This window comes from Cervus elaphus, chromosome 22, assembly GCF_910594005.1.
Source record: "Cervus elaphus chromosome 22, mCerEla1.1, whole genome shotgun sequence".
NCBI classification, from domain to species: domain Eukaryota; kingdom Metazoa; phylum Chordata; class Mammalia; order Artiodactyla; family Cervidae; genus Cervus; species Cervus elaphus.
The window spans coordinates 16,804,270-16,823,781 of NC_057836.1; the positions used below are offsets into that span (position 1 = coordinate 16,804,270).

A 19,512-nucleotide genomic window follows, 5' to 3' on the forward strand; every position below is an offset into this window, starting at 1 on the left:
CAGGTGAGAAAATCAGACTTTGTTGAAACCCTGTCTTCTTCTACCAATGTACACAGAAGTCCGACTGATGACAAACAGCTCCTCTCAGTGTGAGGGGCAAGTGGAGATGAACATTTCTGGACGATGGAGAGCACTCTGTGCCTCCCACTGGAGTCTGGCCAATGCCAATGTCGTCTGTCATCAGCTCGGCTGTGGAATCGCCATCTCCACCCTCAGAGGACCACACTTTGTGGAAGGAGGTGATCAGATCTCAACAGCCCGATTTCACTGCTCTGGGGTGGAGTCCTTCCTGTGGAGTTGCCCTGTGACTGCCTTGGGTGGTCTTAACTGTTCCCATGGCAACACGGCCTCTGTGATCTGCTCAGGTAAGAGAGGGTGAAGGGCTACTGGTACTCAGGATGCTCCTGAAGTGAAATGTCCCCAAGAGCAGAGAGTGACAGGAAACTGGCATCAAAAGTCAGATATTTCATGGTGAAATGTGGTTCTTCTCATTGTTCATTCATTTTCCAAGTCAGGCCAGGAAGTGGTAAGGGGAAATAATGTATTTTTAAGCAATAATATTATTTATATTATTTAAATATAATCATAGAAAACAATGTATAAGCAGTAAGTGTAGACTTCAGTCATGTATCCAGATCAGCAAAGAGAACATTCCCAGCACCACAGTCACTGTTGTCTTCCCATAAACATGTCTCCCTCCTCTCCAGTTAAGATTGCTTACCTAACTTCTACTATTGAAAGGTTGTTGCTGAACGATGAGACGCGGGATTCTTGGCCTCCGGAGGAGATGAATTCAATCTGGGGCCAGAGACGAGCCTGGATCGCTCAGAGCTTTTGTGTAATACAGTTTTATTAAAGTATAAAGGAGATAGAGAAAGCTTCTGACATAGGCATCAGAAGGGGGCAAAAGAGCACCCCCTTTGCTAGTATTAGCAACAGAGTTATATACTCTCCAATGAATCCAAAGAATGTCTGGAGGCTGCAAAGACCTCACCAGACCCACTCCCATAATTTACATTTTAAGATAACAGAGTTGGCCAGAAGGTTTAATCCAAAGATTGTCCTCAGGCAGGATACATCCTTGTAAAGACCAGACCTACTACCATAATTTATGTTTTAAGATAACAGAATTAGCCAGAGGGTTTGATCCAAAGACTGTCCTCAGGCAGGATACATTATTGTTATATAATCCTAAGGAATGTAGAGGAAAAAAAGTAAGAAAGTTTGTCCTTTCTTCCTCCTTGACTATCCCAGACCTCTCTCTCCTTGGGGACCCCTAGACTTCTTATCAACCTGCCTAGGAAATGACTCTCTCACTATCATAGAGTGTTTTATCATTTGAACTGTATATAAAATTATGCAGTATATTTTCTTCTGTGTATAACTTCGAGTCACCATTATATTTGAGACTCACTCATGATGTTGCTTAAAGAAGCATTTTATTCATTTTTATTTCTGTAGAGTAGATCTTTGAATGATCACATGACCATGAATTGATCCATTCCACAACAGATAGTAGAGATTTGAGTTGTTTCCTATTCTTGACTAATACAAATATGAAGCTACAACTTACCATGACAATGACTTTTGGTACAAACATGTTATTTATCTTGTGTGATTAACCTTTGGTCTTTCATTTTCATTTTCTTAATGGTATGGTGTCTTTTGATGAGCCAAGCTGTTAATCTTAAGAAATTATAATTTACCAACTTCTTCCTTTACTTTTAACACTTCTTATATTCTTTAAAAAGAACTTTGTCTACTCCAAGACCATAAAAACATTCTCCAAGAGTATCTCATAGAAGTTTATTTTTCTCTTGCATAGAACTGTGCATCCCTTCTGCAATTGCTATCTGTGTAAGATAAGATCAAGTTTCATATGACATCAATTGACTCAGAATCTTTTTCTGAAAAGACTCTTCTCCCCACTGCAGTACCACCTTTGCCATAAGAAGAAAAGCATATGTCTGAGTCTTTTTTAAGACTCTCTATTCTATTCTGTAGTATCATTGTCTATCCTTGCACCAATACTACATTTTCTTTATTATAACTTTATAGTAAGTCTGGGTAACTTTAATGTAAAGAGTTACTTTAATTATTAACTCTTCTACCTTTGTTGCTTTTTTGGTCAACTGTGTTGGTTATTCTCGTTCTTTTGTATTTTATTTCAATTTTGGAATCAGCATTTCATTTTCTTAATAAAATTATATATTTACAGTGTTGGGCGTTAGTTGCAGCATATGGATCTTCATTACGTCTTGCTGGATCTTCTGTTATGACACACGGAGTGCCTAGTTGTGAGATTCCAGCTCAGATGCTCTGGCATGTGGGATCTCGCATCAGGGATCGAACCTGAGTCCTCTGCATTGCATGGCTGATTCTCAGCCATTGGACCAGGAGAGAAATCCCTCAGCTTGTCATTTTTCATCAAAAAAAAAAAAAAAAAAGAATAAGCATATTTTGTTTGAGAAGAGTTAATCTACACAGAAATTGGAGGTGATTGACTGACAATGTTGAGTTTATATATGTTTATCCCTCCATTCAGTTAGGTCTCCAATTTCTCTCAGAGGTTTTGCCCATCTTCTGCTAGGTTTTTCTCCTAGGCATGTATGTTTTTGATGTTATAAGCATTTCTTTTAGTGGAAGTGTCCTAGGAATGATTTATGTCTGACTTGTTTTTACCTTTCCCTTTTTAAATTTTGATGTAATTTGAGACTTACAAAAAAGCTGTAAGAATAATATAAAAATCCAGAAGAACTTTAGCTGGATTTCCCAATGTTAGTATTCTGCTTTAATCTCTCCCTCCAGTTGACATCTCTCTCTATCTCTGTTTCTGTCATTCCTTCTCTGTCCCCCTCCCACCACATTTCTCCATGAATATGTAAAATCCTTCTGAATTAGGTTGCAGACATGATGTCTCTTTACCCCTAAAATGCGTCAAGGGATTTCCTTATGTAACCACACTTCAGTCAAGTCATCAGACCACTTCAGCCCCAGATGACATCTAAGTGCAACCACATGAAAGACTCTAAGACAGAACTGCCAAGTGGGATCTTTCCCAAACTATATACCCAGGAAGTCTTAAGCAAAATGAGGTATATTTTTTTGCTTAAGTGGCTAAGTTTTACGGGACAATTTATTATACAGCAATATAACCAGGACACGACTCCCTGGTGGCTCAGTGGTAAAGAACCCGTCTGCCAAGTCAGGAAACATGAGTTCCACCCCTGGGACTTGACGATCCCCTGAAGAAAAAAATTGAAACCCACTTCATTATTATTGCCTGAGAAATCCCATGGACAGAGGAGCCTGGTGGGCTACAGTCCATATGATCGCCAAAAAAATCAGACATGATTGAGTGACTAAACAACCACTATAGCAACCAGGACACTTATTACGTGACCTGCATCTCTAAATAAAAGACTATTTGTCCTCTGATCTTCTGTTTACTATTTCTACCTTATGCTGAGCTAATGTGCTGAAACGCTAGTCCTTTACTTAATATCGGCTGTTAAATTTTTCAGCTCTGTAATTTTTATCTGTTGCTATTTTGTCAATTTCTTTTGTCAATTAATTCCATGAGGCCTTCAATAATGCCGAGTTAAATTCTCCATCAGATAACTCTAGTAACTGAATAACTTGGGAAATTCTTTCTAATGTCTTTTTCCTCCTGGTTTTCCATGAGATCTCTTTTATATATGTATTGTTTTTAATAACAGACATTGTAGATGAAAAAGTGGCAGAATCCCTTTGGAATAGATTTTATTCTGCTTTTCCTGTTTACGCATAGATTTAGGGACAAAACAGCTTCCTTAACTCACTCTTAGTGCAATGGTTGGCTGAAAACAACTGTGGCACTGTCAGAAGCAGAGCTCTCCCTGCTGCTGCTGCTGCTGCTAAGTTGCTTCAGTCGTGTCCGACTCTGTGCGACCCCATGGATGGCAGCCCACGAGGCTCCCCCGTCCCTGGGGTTCTCCAGGCAAGAGTACTGGAGTGGGTTGCCATTGCCTTCTCCACGGAACTCTCCCTAGAGAAGGTGAATCCTAAGATTATGATACCGTTACTGTTATGTTAACATTGCTTATCTCAGACTTCATCACTAGGTCATTATTTAGCTTAATTCAATTTCCTGTTCTCCAACCCACCAACCCTCTGACCATTGCTGTTTCTGCAGGAAACCAGACCCAGGTGCTGCCCCAGTGCAACGACTCCCGCTCGGAATCAGCAGGCTCTGCAGCCTCAGAGAAGAGCGCCCCCTACTGCTCAGGTGAGGGTCCCACAGGACAGAAGACCATTTTCCTCCCCCAGGTCACCGCCCCATTGTCCATTTCTCTCTCCTCAGACAGCAGACAGCTCCGCCTGGTGGACGGGGGCGGTCCCTGCGCCGGGAGAGTGGAGATCCTTGACCAGGGCTCCTGGGGCACCATCTGTGATGACGGCTGGGACCTGGACGATGCCCGCGTGGTGTGCAGGCAGCTGGGCTGTGGAGAAGCCCTCAATGCCACGGGGTCTGCTCACTTTGGGGCAGGATCAGGACCCATCTGGCTGGACGACCTGAACTGCACAGGAAATGAGTCCCACGTGTGGAGGTGCCCTTCCCGGGGCTGGGGGCAGCACGACTGCAGACACAAGCAGGACGTGGGGGTCATCTGCTCAGGTCTGCGCTGCACACTGTCCACAGGCTGGGGGAGGGGTGGGGCCCTGGAGGACAGGGGTCTGAGCTCTGAGGGAGAGATGCTGAAAGGACCAGAGAAGGAGGCTTCCTCCCATGGAGCCTGTGTTTCCAGCAGACGTGAAGACGAGGTGTTTTCACTTCCTCCTGCAGCAGCTGACATTCTAGCCCTTTCTTCTCAGCAGTGTTTCCTGGCAGAGCCAATTCTTACAAGTCCAGTTGAAAGTTGGGCTCACCTTGCCTTACATATGGGTCGAAAATCTTAAGTCCATGATACTAGTTTCTGTTTGCTTCTGTGACAAATTGCCACATAGTGGTTTAAAACAACATATATTTATTTCCTTAAAGTTCTGTAGTTTTGATGTTCAGCAGGATCTCCCTGGGCTGGAATCAAGGTTTCAGCAGGGCCACATCACTTCTAAGGCTTTGGTGAAGAATCCCATTTCTTCCATCAAATTTCTTTTCAAACCACCTGAATTCCTTGGCTCATAGACCCACTTCATCAGTCATCAGACCAGCAATGCTGCACATCTTTAAGTATTATCAAGTCACACCTCTCTCTAGCCAGAGCCAAGAAAGAGTGCTTCTATTGGTTTGGCCAAAAGGTTCCTTTGTGTTTTCCGTAAGATGGTCTAGTAATACTTAGTTGTCTTTCACTTCATTTGAAACAATTTTGTTAGATTGCTTTTTGGCAGCTATCATGTCAGCACACATTTTTTTTTAAACCATCAAAATTAGTGAATTTTTGTGTAGCCATTTTAACATTGAAAATGGAAGAAAAAAGCAACATTTTCTTCATATCATGCTTTATTATTTCAAGAAAAGTTAGAAACACAACTGAAATGCAAAACAAATTTGTGGAGTGTATGGAAGTACAGTGACTGAACAAACTCATCAAAAGTGGTTTATGAAGTTTTGTGTTGGAGATTTCTCACTGGACAGTACTGCAGAGTAGGGTAGACCAGATGAAGTTGATCACAATCAAACTGAGATATTATTTGAAGACAGTCAGTGTTAAATGATGCAGGAGATAGCCAAAATACTCAAAATATCCAAATCAAGCATCGATAGTCATTTGTACCAGCTTGGTTATATTAATTGCTTTGATGTTTGGGTTTCACATAAGTGAAAAAAACCTTCATGGCAGTATTTCTACATGAGATTCTCTACTTAAACATAAAGAAAATGTTTTGCTTTTGAAACAAATTGTGATGGACTATGAAAAGTGGATACTTCACAATAATGTGGAATGGAAGAGATTGTGGGGCAAGTGAAATGAACCACCAGCAACCACACCAAAGGCCAGTCTTCTTCCAAAGAAGGTGATGTTCTATATGTGGTGGTATTGGAAGGGAGTCCTCTCTTAAGGGAGTACCTTCCAGAAAGCTGAATGATAATTCCAACAAGTACTGTTCTCCATTAGACCAAGTGAAAGCAGCACTTAAGCATTCAGAATTAATCCAAAGAAAATGCATAATCTTCCATCAGGATAATGAAAGACCACATATTTCTTTGTAGGCCAGGCAAAAACTGCCACAGTTTGGCTAGTTCTGATTCATCAGCTGTGTTTACCAGACATTGCAGTTTTGGATTTCCATTTATTTAGATTTTTACAGAATTCTCTTAATGGAAAAAATTTAAATTCACTGGAAGACTATAAAATGCACTTGGATTAGTTCTTTGCTTAGAAAGATAAAAGTTTTTGGAAGAGGGAATTATGAAGTTGCCTGAAAATGGCAGAAGGTAGTGGAACAAAATGTTGAATACGCTGTTCAATAAAGTTCTTGGTGAACATGAAAAATGTCTTTATTTTGACTTAAAAACGAAAGGAACTTTCTGGTCAACCCAATAAGAATGTGATTAGATTGGGTTCACATAGTTAATCCACAATAGTCCAACTTAATCTCACCATCCCATGATTCTTACCTTAATCACATCTGTGCAATCCCTTTTGCCAGGTAAGGCAACACATTCATGGTTCCAGGGATCTGGATGAGACTTCTGTGTGTTCATTATCCTGCCACCTCCCCAGTATCCATATCACATCCTTTTCACATTCTCGTAGAGGTTTGGTCAGGAAGCAGGATTCAGCTCTCCTCCCTGAAGGTGCCCAGGTTGCTCTTCCTCTCTGCTCATATTCACTACACCATGGTGATAGAAATGTTTAAAAAGATAGACACAAATGGACAAAGTCAGGTAAAAGGGAGACAAATTTCACTCTTATTACCTAATGGATAGCTCTTCAACTGGTTCAGGGATGAATGGCCACTATTTCTGGGAGAGAGGAAAACCCAGAGCACTGAGTGAAGTTCTCACCAGTCCTGATTCCTCCCTTTTGATCTTAGAGTTCCTGGCCCTCAGGATGGTCAGTGAGGACCAGCAGTGTGCTGGGTGGCTGGAAGTCTTCTACAACGGGACCTGGGGCAGTGTCTGCCGAAGCTCCATGGAAGACATCACTGTGTCTGTCATCTGCAGTCAGCTTGGCTGTGGGGACAGTGGAAGTCTCCACTCTTCTGTTGCTCTTAGAGAAGGTTCTAGACCCCAATGGGTAGCTGGAATCCGGTGTCGGAACACTGATACCTCTCTCTGGCAGTGTCCTTCTGACCCTTGGAATTACAGTTCATGCTCTCCAAAGGAGGAAGCCTACATCTCATGTGCAGGTGAATTGCTGTCTGTTTCTGTGTCTGTCTTAAACCCATAGAAAATGTTAATAATGAGATTTTATATTTTCATATTTAACTCATGAATTTAACATGGATCCACAAAATGAAGTTAAGACCAGTTCAGTTCAGTCACTCAGCTGTGACCACCTCCTTGCAACCCCATGGACTGTAGCACGCCAGGCTTCCCTGTCCAACACCAACTCCTGGAGCCTACTTAAACTCATGTCCATCTCGTTGGTGATGCCATCCAACCATCTCATCCTCTGCTGTCCTCTTCTCCTCCTGCCTTTAATCTTTCCCAGCATCAGGATCTTCTCCAATGAGTCAGTTCTTCCCATCAGGTGGCCAAAGTATTGAAGTTTCAACTTTAGCATCAGTCCTTCCAGTGAGTATTCAGGACTGATTTCCTTTAGGATTGACTGGTTTTATCTCCTTGCAGTCCAAGGGACTCTCAAGAGTCTTCTCCAATGCAGCAGTTCAAAAGCATCAATTCTTTGGTGCTCAGCTTTCTTTATAGTCCATCTCTCACATTCATACTGGGACTACTGGGAAAATCATAGCTTTGACTAGATGGACTTTTTTGGTAAAGTAATGTCTCTTCTTTTTAATATGCTGTCTAGGTTGGTCAAGATTTTCTTCCAAGGAGCAAGTGTCTTTCAATTTCATGACTGCAGTCACTATCTGCAGTGATTTTAGAGTCCCCCAAAATAAAGGCTATCATCTATTTGCCATGAAGTGATGGGACTGGATGCCATGATCTTAGTTTTCTGAATGTTGAGTTTTAAGCCAACTTTTTCATTCTCTTCCTTCACTTTCATCAAAAGGCTCTTTAGTTCTTCGTTTTCTGCAATAAGGGTGGTTTCATCTGCGTATCTGAGGTTACTGATATTTTTCCTGCAATCTTGATTCCAGCTTGTGCTTCTTCCAGCCCAGCGTTTCTCATGATGTACTCTGCATATAAGTTAAATAAGCAGGGTGACAATATACAGCCTTGATGTACTCCTTTTCCTATTTGGAACCAGTGTGTTGTTCCATATCCAGTTCTAACTGTTGCTTCCTGACTTGCATACAGGTATGTATTGGAAAACGATGACTATCCTAAGGATAGTATAGCTACCAGGTTTTCAATGTTTATTTTTCACTGTGCTGTATCTTCCATGCTCTGCACAGTCTTTCTTTAGTTGTGTTGAGCAGGGTCTACTCCCTAGGTGTGCTCTGCAGGCTTCTCTTGTGGTGGAGCACTGGCTCCAGGGCGCGAGGGCTTCAGGAGTGGCTGCACACAGGCTCAGTAGTTCTGGTCCGAGGGCTCCAGAGCACAGGCTTAGTAACTGTGGCCCACAGTCTTAGTTGCCCTGTGGTATGTGGGATCTTCCTGAGCCAGAGATAGAACCAGTGTCCCCTACATTCAAGGTGGATTCTTAACCACTGGACCACTAGGGAAGCCCTTACTTTTTCCTTTTGATGAGAACTTGTAAGGTGTACTTTGTTACAACTTTCTAATATATGATACAGTATTAACCCAGGTGACATTAGTGGAAAAGAATCCCCATTGCCAGTGCTGGAGACATAAGAGATGTGTGTTGCCTCCCTGGGTTGTGAAAATCTCCTGGAGGAGGAAATGGCTACTATAGTATTCTTGCCTGGGAAAGCCCATGGATAGAGAAGCTTCTCAGGCTACAGCCATAGGGTCACAGACAGATGGGCAAGACTGAGCACACACACATGCCCACATTAACTGTACCCCCTATACTGTACATTATCTCCTCATGACATTAACTTTAGTGCTGGAAGTTTGTGCCTTTTGACTACCTTCATCCATTTTGCCCACACCAACCCACCTCTGGCAACCACCAAATTGCTCTTTGCATCCCTGAAAGCTTTTTAAAAAAAATGTATTTTAGGATTCCACATATAAATGAGATCATATGATATTTTTCTTTACCATCTGGTTTAGCTCACTTAGCATAATGCCTTCAAAGTACATTCATGTTGTTGCAAATGATGAGAATTTCTTTTTTTTGGTGACTATATATATATAAACATTATAAATATAAACATTATATATATAATTTTATATATTATTTATATTTCTCTATATATCTTATATATAATACAATATATATTTACACACACACATATATATATATATATATAAACATTTTCTTTATCCATTTATCCATCAATGAAGGCTTACATTATCTGGTTATTGTAAATAATTCTGTAGTGAACATTGGGTTGCACATATATTTTCAAGTTAGTGTGTTCATTTCCTTCAGATAAATACTCAAAAGGAAAATTGCTAAATCATACAGCAGTTCTGTTTTTAATTTTTCAGGAACCTCAAAACTTTTCCATAGGGGATGCTCAACTTACATTCTCTGCAACTGTGTATAAACTTTTTCTTCTCTTCACATTATCACCAACTCTTGTTATTTCTTGTCTTTTTGATAAAAGCAATTCTGTGAGGTAATATCTTATTGCGGTTTTGATTTGCATTGACCTGGTGACTAGTAATATTGTGCACCTTTTCATGTACCTGTTGGCCAAATGGATGTTTTCTGCGAAAAAAATGTCTGTTTGGGTCCTTTGCCCATTTTGAAATCAGACTGTTTGTATTTTTCTGCTACTGAGTTGTATGAGTTCTTTAAATATTAATAGTTTGGATATTAACTCTTATCAAGTACATTTAATTTGCTAATATCTTCTCTAATTCTATGGATAGTCTCTTCATTCTGCATATCATTTCCTATGTTGTGCAGAAGTTTTTAAGTTTTATGTAGTTTCACTTGGTTATTTTGCTCTTCTTGCCTTTGTTTTTGGCATCAAATCCAAAATATCATCACAAAGACTGAGGTCAAGGACATTTTCCCCTTACTTTTTCTTCTAGGATTTTTATGACTTCAGTACTTATGATTAAGTCTTTAATCCATTTTGAGTTGAGTTTTGTGGGTGGTGTTTGGACACTGGTGCCATTGCATCTTTTGCATGTAGCAGTCCAATTTCCATAACACCATTCATTGAAGAGACTGTCATTTCCCCATTGTAGATTCTTGGCTCCTTTGTCAAAAGCTAATTGACTGTATATATTTGGATTTATTTCTGGACTGTCTATTCTGTTGATGTCTGTGTCCCTTTTTATACCAATACCATACTGTTTTGATTACTATAACTTTGTAATTTAGTTTGAAATCAGGATGCATGACACCTCCAGTATTGTTCTTCTTTCTCAAGATTGATTTTGATATTCAGGGTCTTTTGTGGTTCCATAGAAACTTTAGGATTGTTTATTCCATATGTGTGAAAATTTCCACTTGGATTTTGTTAAGGATTACAGTGAATCTGTAGATTTCTTTGTGTAGCATGAGCATTTTAACAATATAAGGTCTTCCAATCCATGACCACAGATTATCTTTCCATTTACTTCTGTCTTCTTCACTATCTTTAATCGGTGTCCTATAGCTTTCACCATTCAAGATTTTTACCTCCTTTGTTAAGTTTATCCCTAAGTATTTTATTGGTTTTGTACAATTGCCTACATGTGATACTGAATAATAGGTAACAGTAAGCTTAGAATCTATTTAATAATTTTCCTTTAACATTAGGTAAGTGAAATTTTGAATATAAATTAGTTCTGTACTTAGAGACAAACTAATTTTGCTGTTGTTGTTTAGTCACTGAGTTGTGTTCATCTCTTTTCCACCCCATGGAGTAGCCTGCCAGGCTCTTCTATCCATGGGATTTCCCAGGCAAGAATACTGGAGTGGGTTGCCATTTCCTTCTCCAGGGGATCTTCCTGACCCAGGCATCAAACCTGCATCTCCTGCATTTCTAGCAGATTCCTTACTACTGAGCCACTGGGGAAACCCAACAATGCCTACCTAATAGCAATGCTGTTTGGTAAATTAAACATTTTTAATATGCACTATTTATTTTCACAAACCATTACTTTTTAATTTATATTTGCTTTACTATTAATATTTCACTGATTAACATGAAGCTAAAGGACTTCTGTTTCACTGAATTTTATTCATCTACACATTCATTCAATAAATATTTATTAAGCAACTATCAAGGTATTTAGAAAAGGTTCTCCATATACATACTTGTTGAATCTTTTTTTTTTTTCATTTATTTTTATTAGTTGGAGGCTAATTACTTTGCAATATTGTAGTGGTTTTGCCATACATTGACATGAATCAACCATGGATTTACATGTGTTCCCCATCCTGAACCCCCCTCCCACCTCCCTCCCCATCCCATCCCTCTGCGTCTTCCCAGTGCACCAGCCCTGAGCACTTGTCTCATGCATCCAACCTGGACTGGTGATCTGTTTCACACTTGATAATATACATATTTTGATGCTATTCTCTCAGATCATCCCACCCTCGCTTTATCCCATAGAGTCTAAAAGTCTGTTCTATACATCTGTGTCTCTTTTTCTGTCTTGCATATAAGGTTATCATTACCATCTCTCTAAATTCCATATGTATGCGTTAGTATACTGTATTGGTGTTTATCTTTCTGGCTTACTTCATTCTGTATAATGGGCTCCAGTTTCATCCATCTCATTAGAACTGATTCAAATGTATTCTTTTTAATGGCTGAGTAATATTCCATTGTGTATATGTACCATAGCTTTCTTATCCATTCGTCTGCTGATGGGCATCTAGGTTGCTTCCACATCACTCATTATCAGGGAAATGCAAATCAAAACCACAATGAGGTACCATTACACGCCAGTCAGAATGGCTGCTATCCAAAAGTCTACCAGCAATAAATGCTGGAGAGGGTGGGGAGAAAAGGGAACCCTTTTACACTGTTGGTGGGAATGCAAACTAGTACAGCCACTATGGAGAACAGTGTGGAGATTCCTTAAAAGACTGGAAATAGAACTGCCATATGACCCAGCAATCCCACTCCTGGGCATACACACCAAGGAAACCAGATCTGAAAGAGACATGTGTACCCCAATGTTCACTGCAGCACTTGTTGAATCTTGTTGAATGAGTGCATACAATATGTAGGCACTGTCCTAATAGCAGAAACACAGGGTAAATAAGATATGCAAAGTCCTTCCTCTAGTGAAACTTTAATTCAGGTAGGGGTGTGTGCATGTGTGTGTTCACATTTGTAGATGTCTGTATGTCTGTTTTTAAATTTGTTATTAGATGCAGGGAGTGATAAACAAGTAAATATTTAAAGTTATTTTAGAAGACTTTATGATAGCTTTCATTACCATTTTTATTTTTCCCTAGAATGTTTAAAATTTTCTTATTTATTTATCAGTTCATTCACTCAGTCATGTCTGACTCTTTGTGACCCCATGGACTGCAGCATGCCAGGCTTCCCTGTCCATCACCAACTCCTAGAGCTTACTCAAACTCACATCCATTGAGTCGGTGATACCATCCAACCATCTCATCCTCTGTCGTCTCCTTCTCCTCCTGCTTTCAATCTTTCCCAGCATGCAGGTCTTTTCCAATGAATCAGTTCTTCCCATCAGGTGGTCAAAGTATTGGAGTTTCAGCTTCAGCATCAGTCTTTCCAATGAATATTCAGGACTGATTTCCTTTAGGATTGACTGGATCTCCTTGCAGTCCAAGGGACTGTTAAGAGTCTTCTCCAACACCATAGTTCAAAAACATCAATTCTTTGGTGCTCAGCTTTCTTTATAGTCCAACTCTCACAACCATCTGTGACTATTGGAAAAACCATAACTTGGACTAAACAGACCTTTCTCTGACTTCCCTGGTAGCTCAGTGTTAAAGAATCTACCTGCCCGTGCAGGAGATGCCTGGTTGATTGATGGGTTGGAAAGATCCCCTGGAGAAGGAAATGGCAACTTACTCCAGTATTCTTGCCTGGGAAATCCCGTGGACAGAGAAGCCTGGTAGACTACTGTCCATACAGTTGCAAGAGAGTTGGACACGACTTGGTGACTCAAAAACAACAATGCAGAACCCTACAAATCAGAAGGTTAATACCGATAGGGCTTGGGTAATATCATCTGTTTCACACTACTCAGTAGAGTAATATTTTCTATTTTTTCCCATTTTCAACCTTATTATTCTCACTGCTGCTATACGAAACCCGACCCAGGTGCTTGCCGGAGTGCAAAACTCCGTGTTTCAACCAGCAGGCTCTGCAGCCTCAGAGGAGACTCAGGACCAGAAGACTCTTCTCATCCCCACCGTCCCATCCCACTCCCCACGCCCCCGTCAACACCCCACCCCCCCCGCCCCGCTTATTATCTCATTTCTCTCTCCTCAGGCAGCAGACAGCTCCGCCTGGTGGACGGGGGCGGTCCCTGTGCCGGGAGAGTGGAGATCCTTGACCAGGGCTCCTGGGGCACCATCTGTGATGACGGCTGGGACCTGGACGATGCTCGCGTGGTGTGCAGGCAACTGGGCTGTGGAGGAGCCCTCGATGCCTTGCAATCTGCTCAATTAGGTCAGGGATCAGGGCGCATCTGGCTGGATGAACTGAACTGCGGAGGAAAGGAGTCCCACGTGTGGAGGTGCCCTTCCCGGGGCTGGGGGCGGCACGACTGTGTGCATGCAGAGGATGCTGGGGTTGTCTGCTCAGGTACGGTCAGTGCATTGTCCATGGGCTGAGAAAGTAGTAAGTTCCAAGGAAGTTGGTGTCTGATCACCTGGCAATAGAAGATGACTGAGTTAGAGAGGTCTAAGACATCTACCCATCCTCCCTGAGGGCACATTTATCTCTGAGTGATGGGCTTCAACTACTATCCTCTTGTCAGTCTCTGATATTTCTTCTCCAGTGATCTTACCTGACAGAGTTTAATCTATTTTTTCCAATTATAATTGATCTTCATAATTTTTATATAATTTTTGGAAGAGTGAAATACTCACAAATCACCCCCCGCCTTTGCACAGTGAACCCATAGGAGGGAGGGATAAGAGTGAGGGTGCACCTCTCTGGGTGGAGTTGTTTCCGTAGTTACCCTATGACACACTATTTTGCACTAGGTCAGTAGGAGTGGAGGCACAGAGGATACCATTAAACAAATCAGAAAGCAATTTATGGATTTATGCCAAATTTCAAGTCTGCTTTACAAATTTAAATGTAAATATTCATAGCTATTTGGCTGGTAGGACCAGAGGACCTTGGATGAAATGCTCTGAGTCATAGCTTCTCCTTCCATTGTTATGAGAAAAGATTCTTTGTCCATGTTTTCTTTAAAACATCTGCTTAAACCAAAACTTTGAAAGAATGCTTAGCCATGCACTGACACATCAAAGGTGGAGGCAATGAAATATTGATTCTGTGTTTTATAGTAAGAGATTATATATTTACACCTGATGATTTCAGTGATATAAGAGAATTGCACTTGGGGGTTTATTTGCTAGGAAAAGAAGTAAGGGGACAAATATAATTTTTGAAGAAGCTGGAAGAGAGTTATCATAGCTAGGAGGGATGGAAGGGCAATGGGAGCTGACAAAGGCAACTGTGGGGTTCTCTGAGCAGCTCTGAGGGTCCAGGTGTGGTGTGGAGGATGCTACATGTGCCTAAGGACACAGGATGTCTGTATACCAAGAGACCAGACAAGGATAAATCTGACCACAGTTTGATTTTGCCTTTGTTGCAGTTGATTCATATAAATAAATGGCCCTCTGAAAGGGTAGTTTCTCTTTCTTTGATTATCCAAGTCTCTCATAAACATTTTGGAGGGCTTTAAACTGTCTACTTATTTTTCTCCTGAACTTCTAAAAAGATAAGGGCATTGTTTTATCGTGATTTACATTCCCAACATAGGCCAAAATTCCTGAATATAACAGACTCTAAAAAGGTGCTTGTATTTGTAATAAACCACATGAAAATAGATTCTCAATATTGCCTTCAAAATAACATCCTCCTACTTAAATATCAGACCTCTGCAGAGGATTCAGATACGACTTCTCTGTAGCCTCTCCACTCTCTCCATTTCATTTCCCAATCAGAGGTTCTATTTCTGGGCCTCTAGGGACCCACTCTCCTTGGTCTTTGCTGCACCTTGATGGAAATGTCACACCGATCCTCTCTGGCTTTCAGAGGGGAATGGGCAGCCCAAGGGTCAAGCACAGGTCTGGTCTTCCAGGAAGATACTTGATCTTTGTGAATCTCTGAGAGGCCACATACCTCACCCTACAGAGATATTTCCTACACCTCAGGCCACACAGTGCTCTGTTCCAGTCAAACCAGTAGGAGTCCAGAGTGATGGGTGAAGAGCCAGAGGGTCCAGGGTCAGGTAAGGACGAAAGTCAGAGGGCTGAGAGTTGGTCTGAAGGCAGATGCATCACAGCTACAGGGAGAAGAGAGGGGGCCACCTTGATCAGAGGGAGAGAAATAAGAATGTGATCTACATGAACAATGATGAAAACCCTCATGCTCTCGTGGTTCCCTGGATAAAATCCAGTCCCAAACCTATAACAGTGAGATTGAGTCTGGGACAAAGGGCCCTAAGCAGAAGCTGAGATACAGAAAATCGGGGCTCTCCCAGGCTCAGGCACAGGTGCAGAGAGAATCCTTTCCTGACAGTCTGGCCCCTGAGGTCCCTCTTATGGCTCAGGTTGATGTCTCTTTTGCAAATGGACTGAACTTGGAAAATGGAGGCCAAAAAGTGTTTCACCACTATTTATTGAACAGTCTTTCTTCTCTAGTGATATAAAATATTACCTTCTTCAAATACTAAATTTCTGTGTGTGTATGTCTTTGTGTGTTAGATATTCATATTCTGCCCCACTCTTTCTATTGTTATACAAGAAAGTAGTTGGTTTTATTATTTTTAATAACTTATCCCCTCAAATCAGCCTTCTAGTTCATAAATTTTCTTGCAATGTTCACACACTTTTATTTCCATTTGAAAACAAATATAAAATAAAAAAGAAATAATAATAATTTGTCTTGGGAGACTATCCTGATGTGCATAAGACTATGTTCTGAATATATCTGAGTGTCTAACACATGTCAGGCTATCTACAATCACGTGTAAGCAATATTTCTTCTTTCTAAATTCATAATCTGGTGGGATTAATACAGAAACTAACAAGGTGTTGAGTAAAATTTATTTAATTAGAAAGAGTAGCCTTAACCTAACTCCCCACCAGACCAGTTCGATCTCTTTCAGTTTTATACTCCATCCATTCCCGGTTTAATCTACCACACATCCCACCCACACTCCACTCCTACAGATGTTCTTCCCTTTCAGAGTCTCCTTTCCATCCATTTGTAGCTTTTAAGATTGTTCCCTTGTCTGCAGTGGATAAAATGTGAAAGGGTAGCAGGGTTAGGTGGCCAGATGGGAGGAGCACAGTGGATAAAATGTGTCAAAAACTTGGACAAATATTTTCCTCAAGTCTTTCATCCATATTGAGGTTTTGCATTTGGAAATCTCTAAATTACAAGTGGCTTGTTTGCTCTGTGTTCTCTTTCTCTCCTTCTCCTTTTTTGCTGCTATTTCTCAAGAATCCAAATAGGAAAGGAATATGCAATTAGCATATACATAGGATTAAAATACATTAAATTATCGTCATTTCTTAGTATTTGCTAAGATTCCCATGTCTTAGATTCCCATGTCTAGTAGAAAGTAATCAAACTCAGCTGATTTTCATACTCCCCCTGAAAACTCATTCTCTTCCTTGATAAATCCTAGGCTTTCAAGAAAGATGGCTAGGACCAGCCCCTCCCTCTGCTATGACTCTCCGAACTTTCTTAATATTCAAACTTATCTATGGACAACTTCTTTTCACAATCAAGTCACTGAAGAAATTCTGGGAATTTTTCACCATCAAGAATTATGAGAAATAATTGTGCTGTTTCCAGTGCCAATATATGTGAAATCATAATAGGCTTGTTATAGTATACATCAAATCATAATAGACTTGTAGACTTGCTATGATGTCTAGCTTTCCTGCTGTAGCCATAAGTCTGTCTACTTATGAATTAGTAGACAGACTGAATTAATAGATCTGCTATGAGGTTCCCTGTCTTCAGTGACTTGATTATTGGCTCCTGAGAGAAAACTGGCTAGAATTATAGCTCCAGAAATCTCAGATGGCCTTCTAATCTTGTCTGGATCTTAGTCCTCTAAACTTTTGAATCCCATAAACCTACTTCACTCTGGGTTAGTTCAGCTCTGTGCTCAAGTCTGATACCCACTGCAGTGCGGTTTCCTTGGGCCTTGTCGTTTCCAGGCCCCTAGATGAGGAATTCTCATCCTAATCAACCTCAAAATATACATTCTTACTGACTGCAAATTTTTCTGGGTTTCTTTTCATAAACTTGGTCATGAAATTATTAATACAATTCTGACACTAACTCTCAGCTTCTCTCTTCATGCCCCACTCCTAGAAATGAAACGCTTTCACATCCTTGTCTATGATGTGCTGTTTCCAATGCCAAGCGAGGACTATGAACACTCACAGGGTTTGTTGCTGCTATTGATTGTTTCCCTTAGGATTTGTGCGTCTGGCTGGAGGGGATGGACCCTGCTCAGGGCGAGTAGAAGTGCATTCTGGAGAAGCCTGGACCCCAGTGTCTGATGGAAACTTCACACTCCCCACTGCCCAGGTCATCTGTGCAGAGCTGGGGTGCGGCAAGGCTGTGTCTGTCCTGGGACACGTGCCCTTCAGAGAGTCAGATGGCCGGGTCTGGGCTGAAGAGTTCAGGTGTGAGGGGGAGGAGCCTGAGCTCCGGGTCTGCCCCAGAGTGCCCTGTCCAGGGGGCAGGTGTCAGCACAGTGGAGCTGCTCAGGTTGTCTGTTCAGGTGAGATGCATGTCAGGACTTAACCGCCCTGCACACTCTGTTCAGGTTTTTTAAAAAATGAGATTTTGCTGACATCCTGTGGTCTTCTACCAGTGTATGCAGAAGTCCGGCTCATGACAAACAGCTCCTCTCAGTGTGAGGGGCAGGTGGAGATGAATATTTCTGGACGATGGAGAGCGCTCTGTGCCTCCCACTGGAGTCTGGCCAATGCCAATGTTGTCTGTCGTCAGCTCAGCTGTGGAGTCGCCATCACCACCCCTAGAGGACCACACTTTGTAGAAGGAGGTGATCAAATCTCAACAGTCCGATTTCACTGCTCGGGGGCTGAGTCCTTCTTAGGGACATGCCCTGTGACTGCCCTGGGTGGTCCTGACTGTTCCCATGGCAACACAGCCTATGTGATCTGCTCAGGTAAGAGAGGGGGGAAGGGCTACTGGTACTCATGGAGTGAAATGTCCCCAAGAGCAGAGAGTGAGGGAAACCTCGCTTCAAACATCAGATATTTCATGGTGAAATACGCTTCCTCTCATTGTTCATTCATTTTTCAGGTCAGGGCAAGAAGTGTGAAGGGGAATAATATATTTTTAAGCAGCATTATTATTTACAAATAGTCATAGAAAACAAAGAACCAGCAGTAAGTGTAGACCTCAGTCATGTTCCCCAACCCAGATAAGCCAAGAGAATATTCCCAGCACTACAGAGTCACTGTTGCCTCCTACTAACTATGTCCAGTGTCCTCTCCAGTGAAAACAGTTTTAACTTCTACTACCATCGAATATTCACTGGAAAGACTGATGCTGAAGCTGAAGTTGCAGTATTTTGGTCATCTGATGTGAACAGATGACTCGTTGGGAAAGTCTCTGATGCTGGGAAAGATTGAGGGCAGAAGGAGAAGAGGGTGTCAGAAGATGAGATGGCTGGATGGCATTACTGATGCAATGAACATGAACTTGGGCAAACTCTGGGAGATGGTGAGGGTCTGGCATGCTGCAATCCATGGGGTCACAAAGGTTGGACATGACTGGGCAATTGAACAACAACAATAACAACAACCATAGGATATTTTATTGATTTTTGAACCTTATATAAAATCATGCAGTATGTTTCTTGTGTGTCTGACTTCTTTGACTCAACATTATGTTTGGGATTCACTCATGATGTTGCTTGTAGCAGCTGACTATTCATTTTTATTACTGTAGAGTAGTTCTTTGAATGATCCACATGACAATAAACTGATCCATTCAACTGATGGTAGAGATTTGAATTATTTTCTGTCCTTGACTATTACAAATATGATGCTACAACTTACCATGACAATGATTTTGGGTGAAAATCTATGCTATTTATTTAATACTTGATCTTTTATTTTCGTTTTCTTAATAGTACCATGTCCTTAGATGATCAAAGTTCTT

The 19,512-nt window shown here is 41.2% G+C and overlaps 1 protein-coding gene across 1 annotated transcript in view; it reads left to right on the top strand.

The window, feature by feature from the left end:
* LOC122679938 overlaps positions 1–19,512 on the top strand; it is a 120,400-nt gene that overhangs the window by 91,790 nt on the left and 9,098 nt on the right. The window contains 7 exon segments of the mRNA XM_043880796.1: positions 57–365; positions 4,175–4,267; positions 4,343–4,657; positions 7,018–7,332; positions 13,606–13,920; positions 17,792–18,100; positions 18,194–18,511. Coding sequence (XP_043736731.1) covers positions 57–365; positions 4,175–4,267; positions 4,343–4,657; positions 7,018–7,332; positions 13,606–13,920; positions 17,792–18,100; positions 18,194–18,511 — 1,974 coding nt within the window.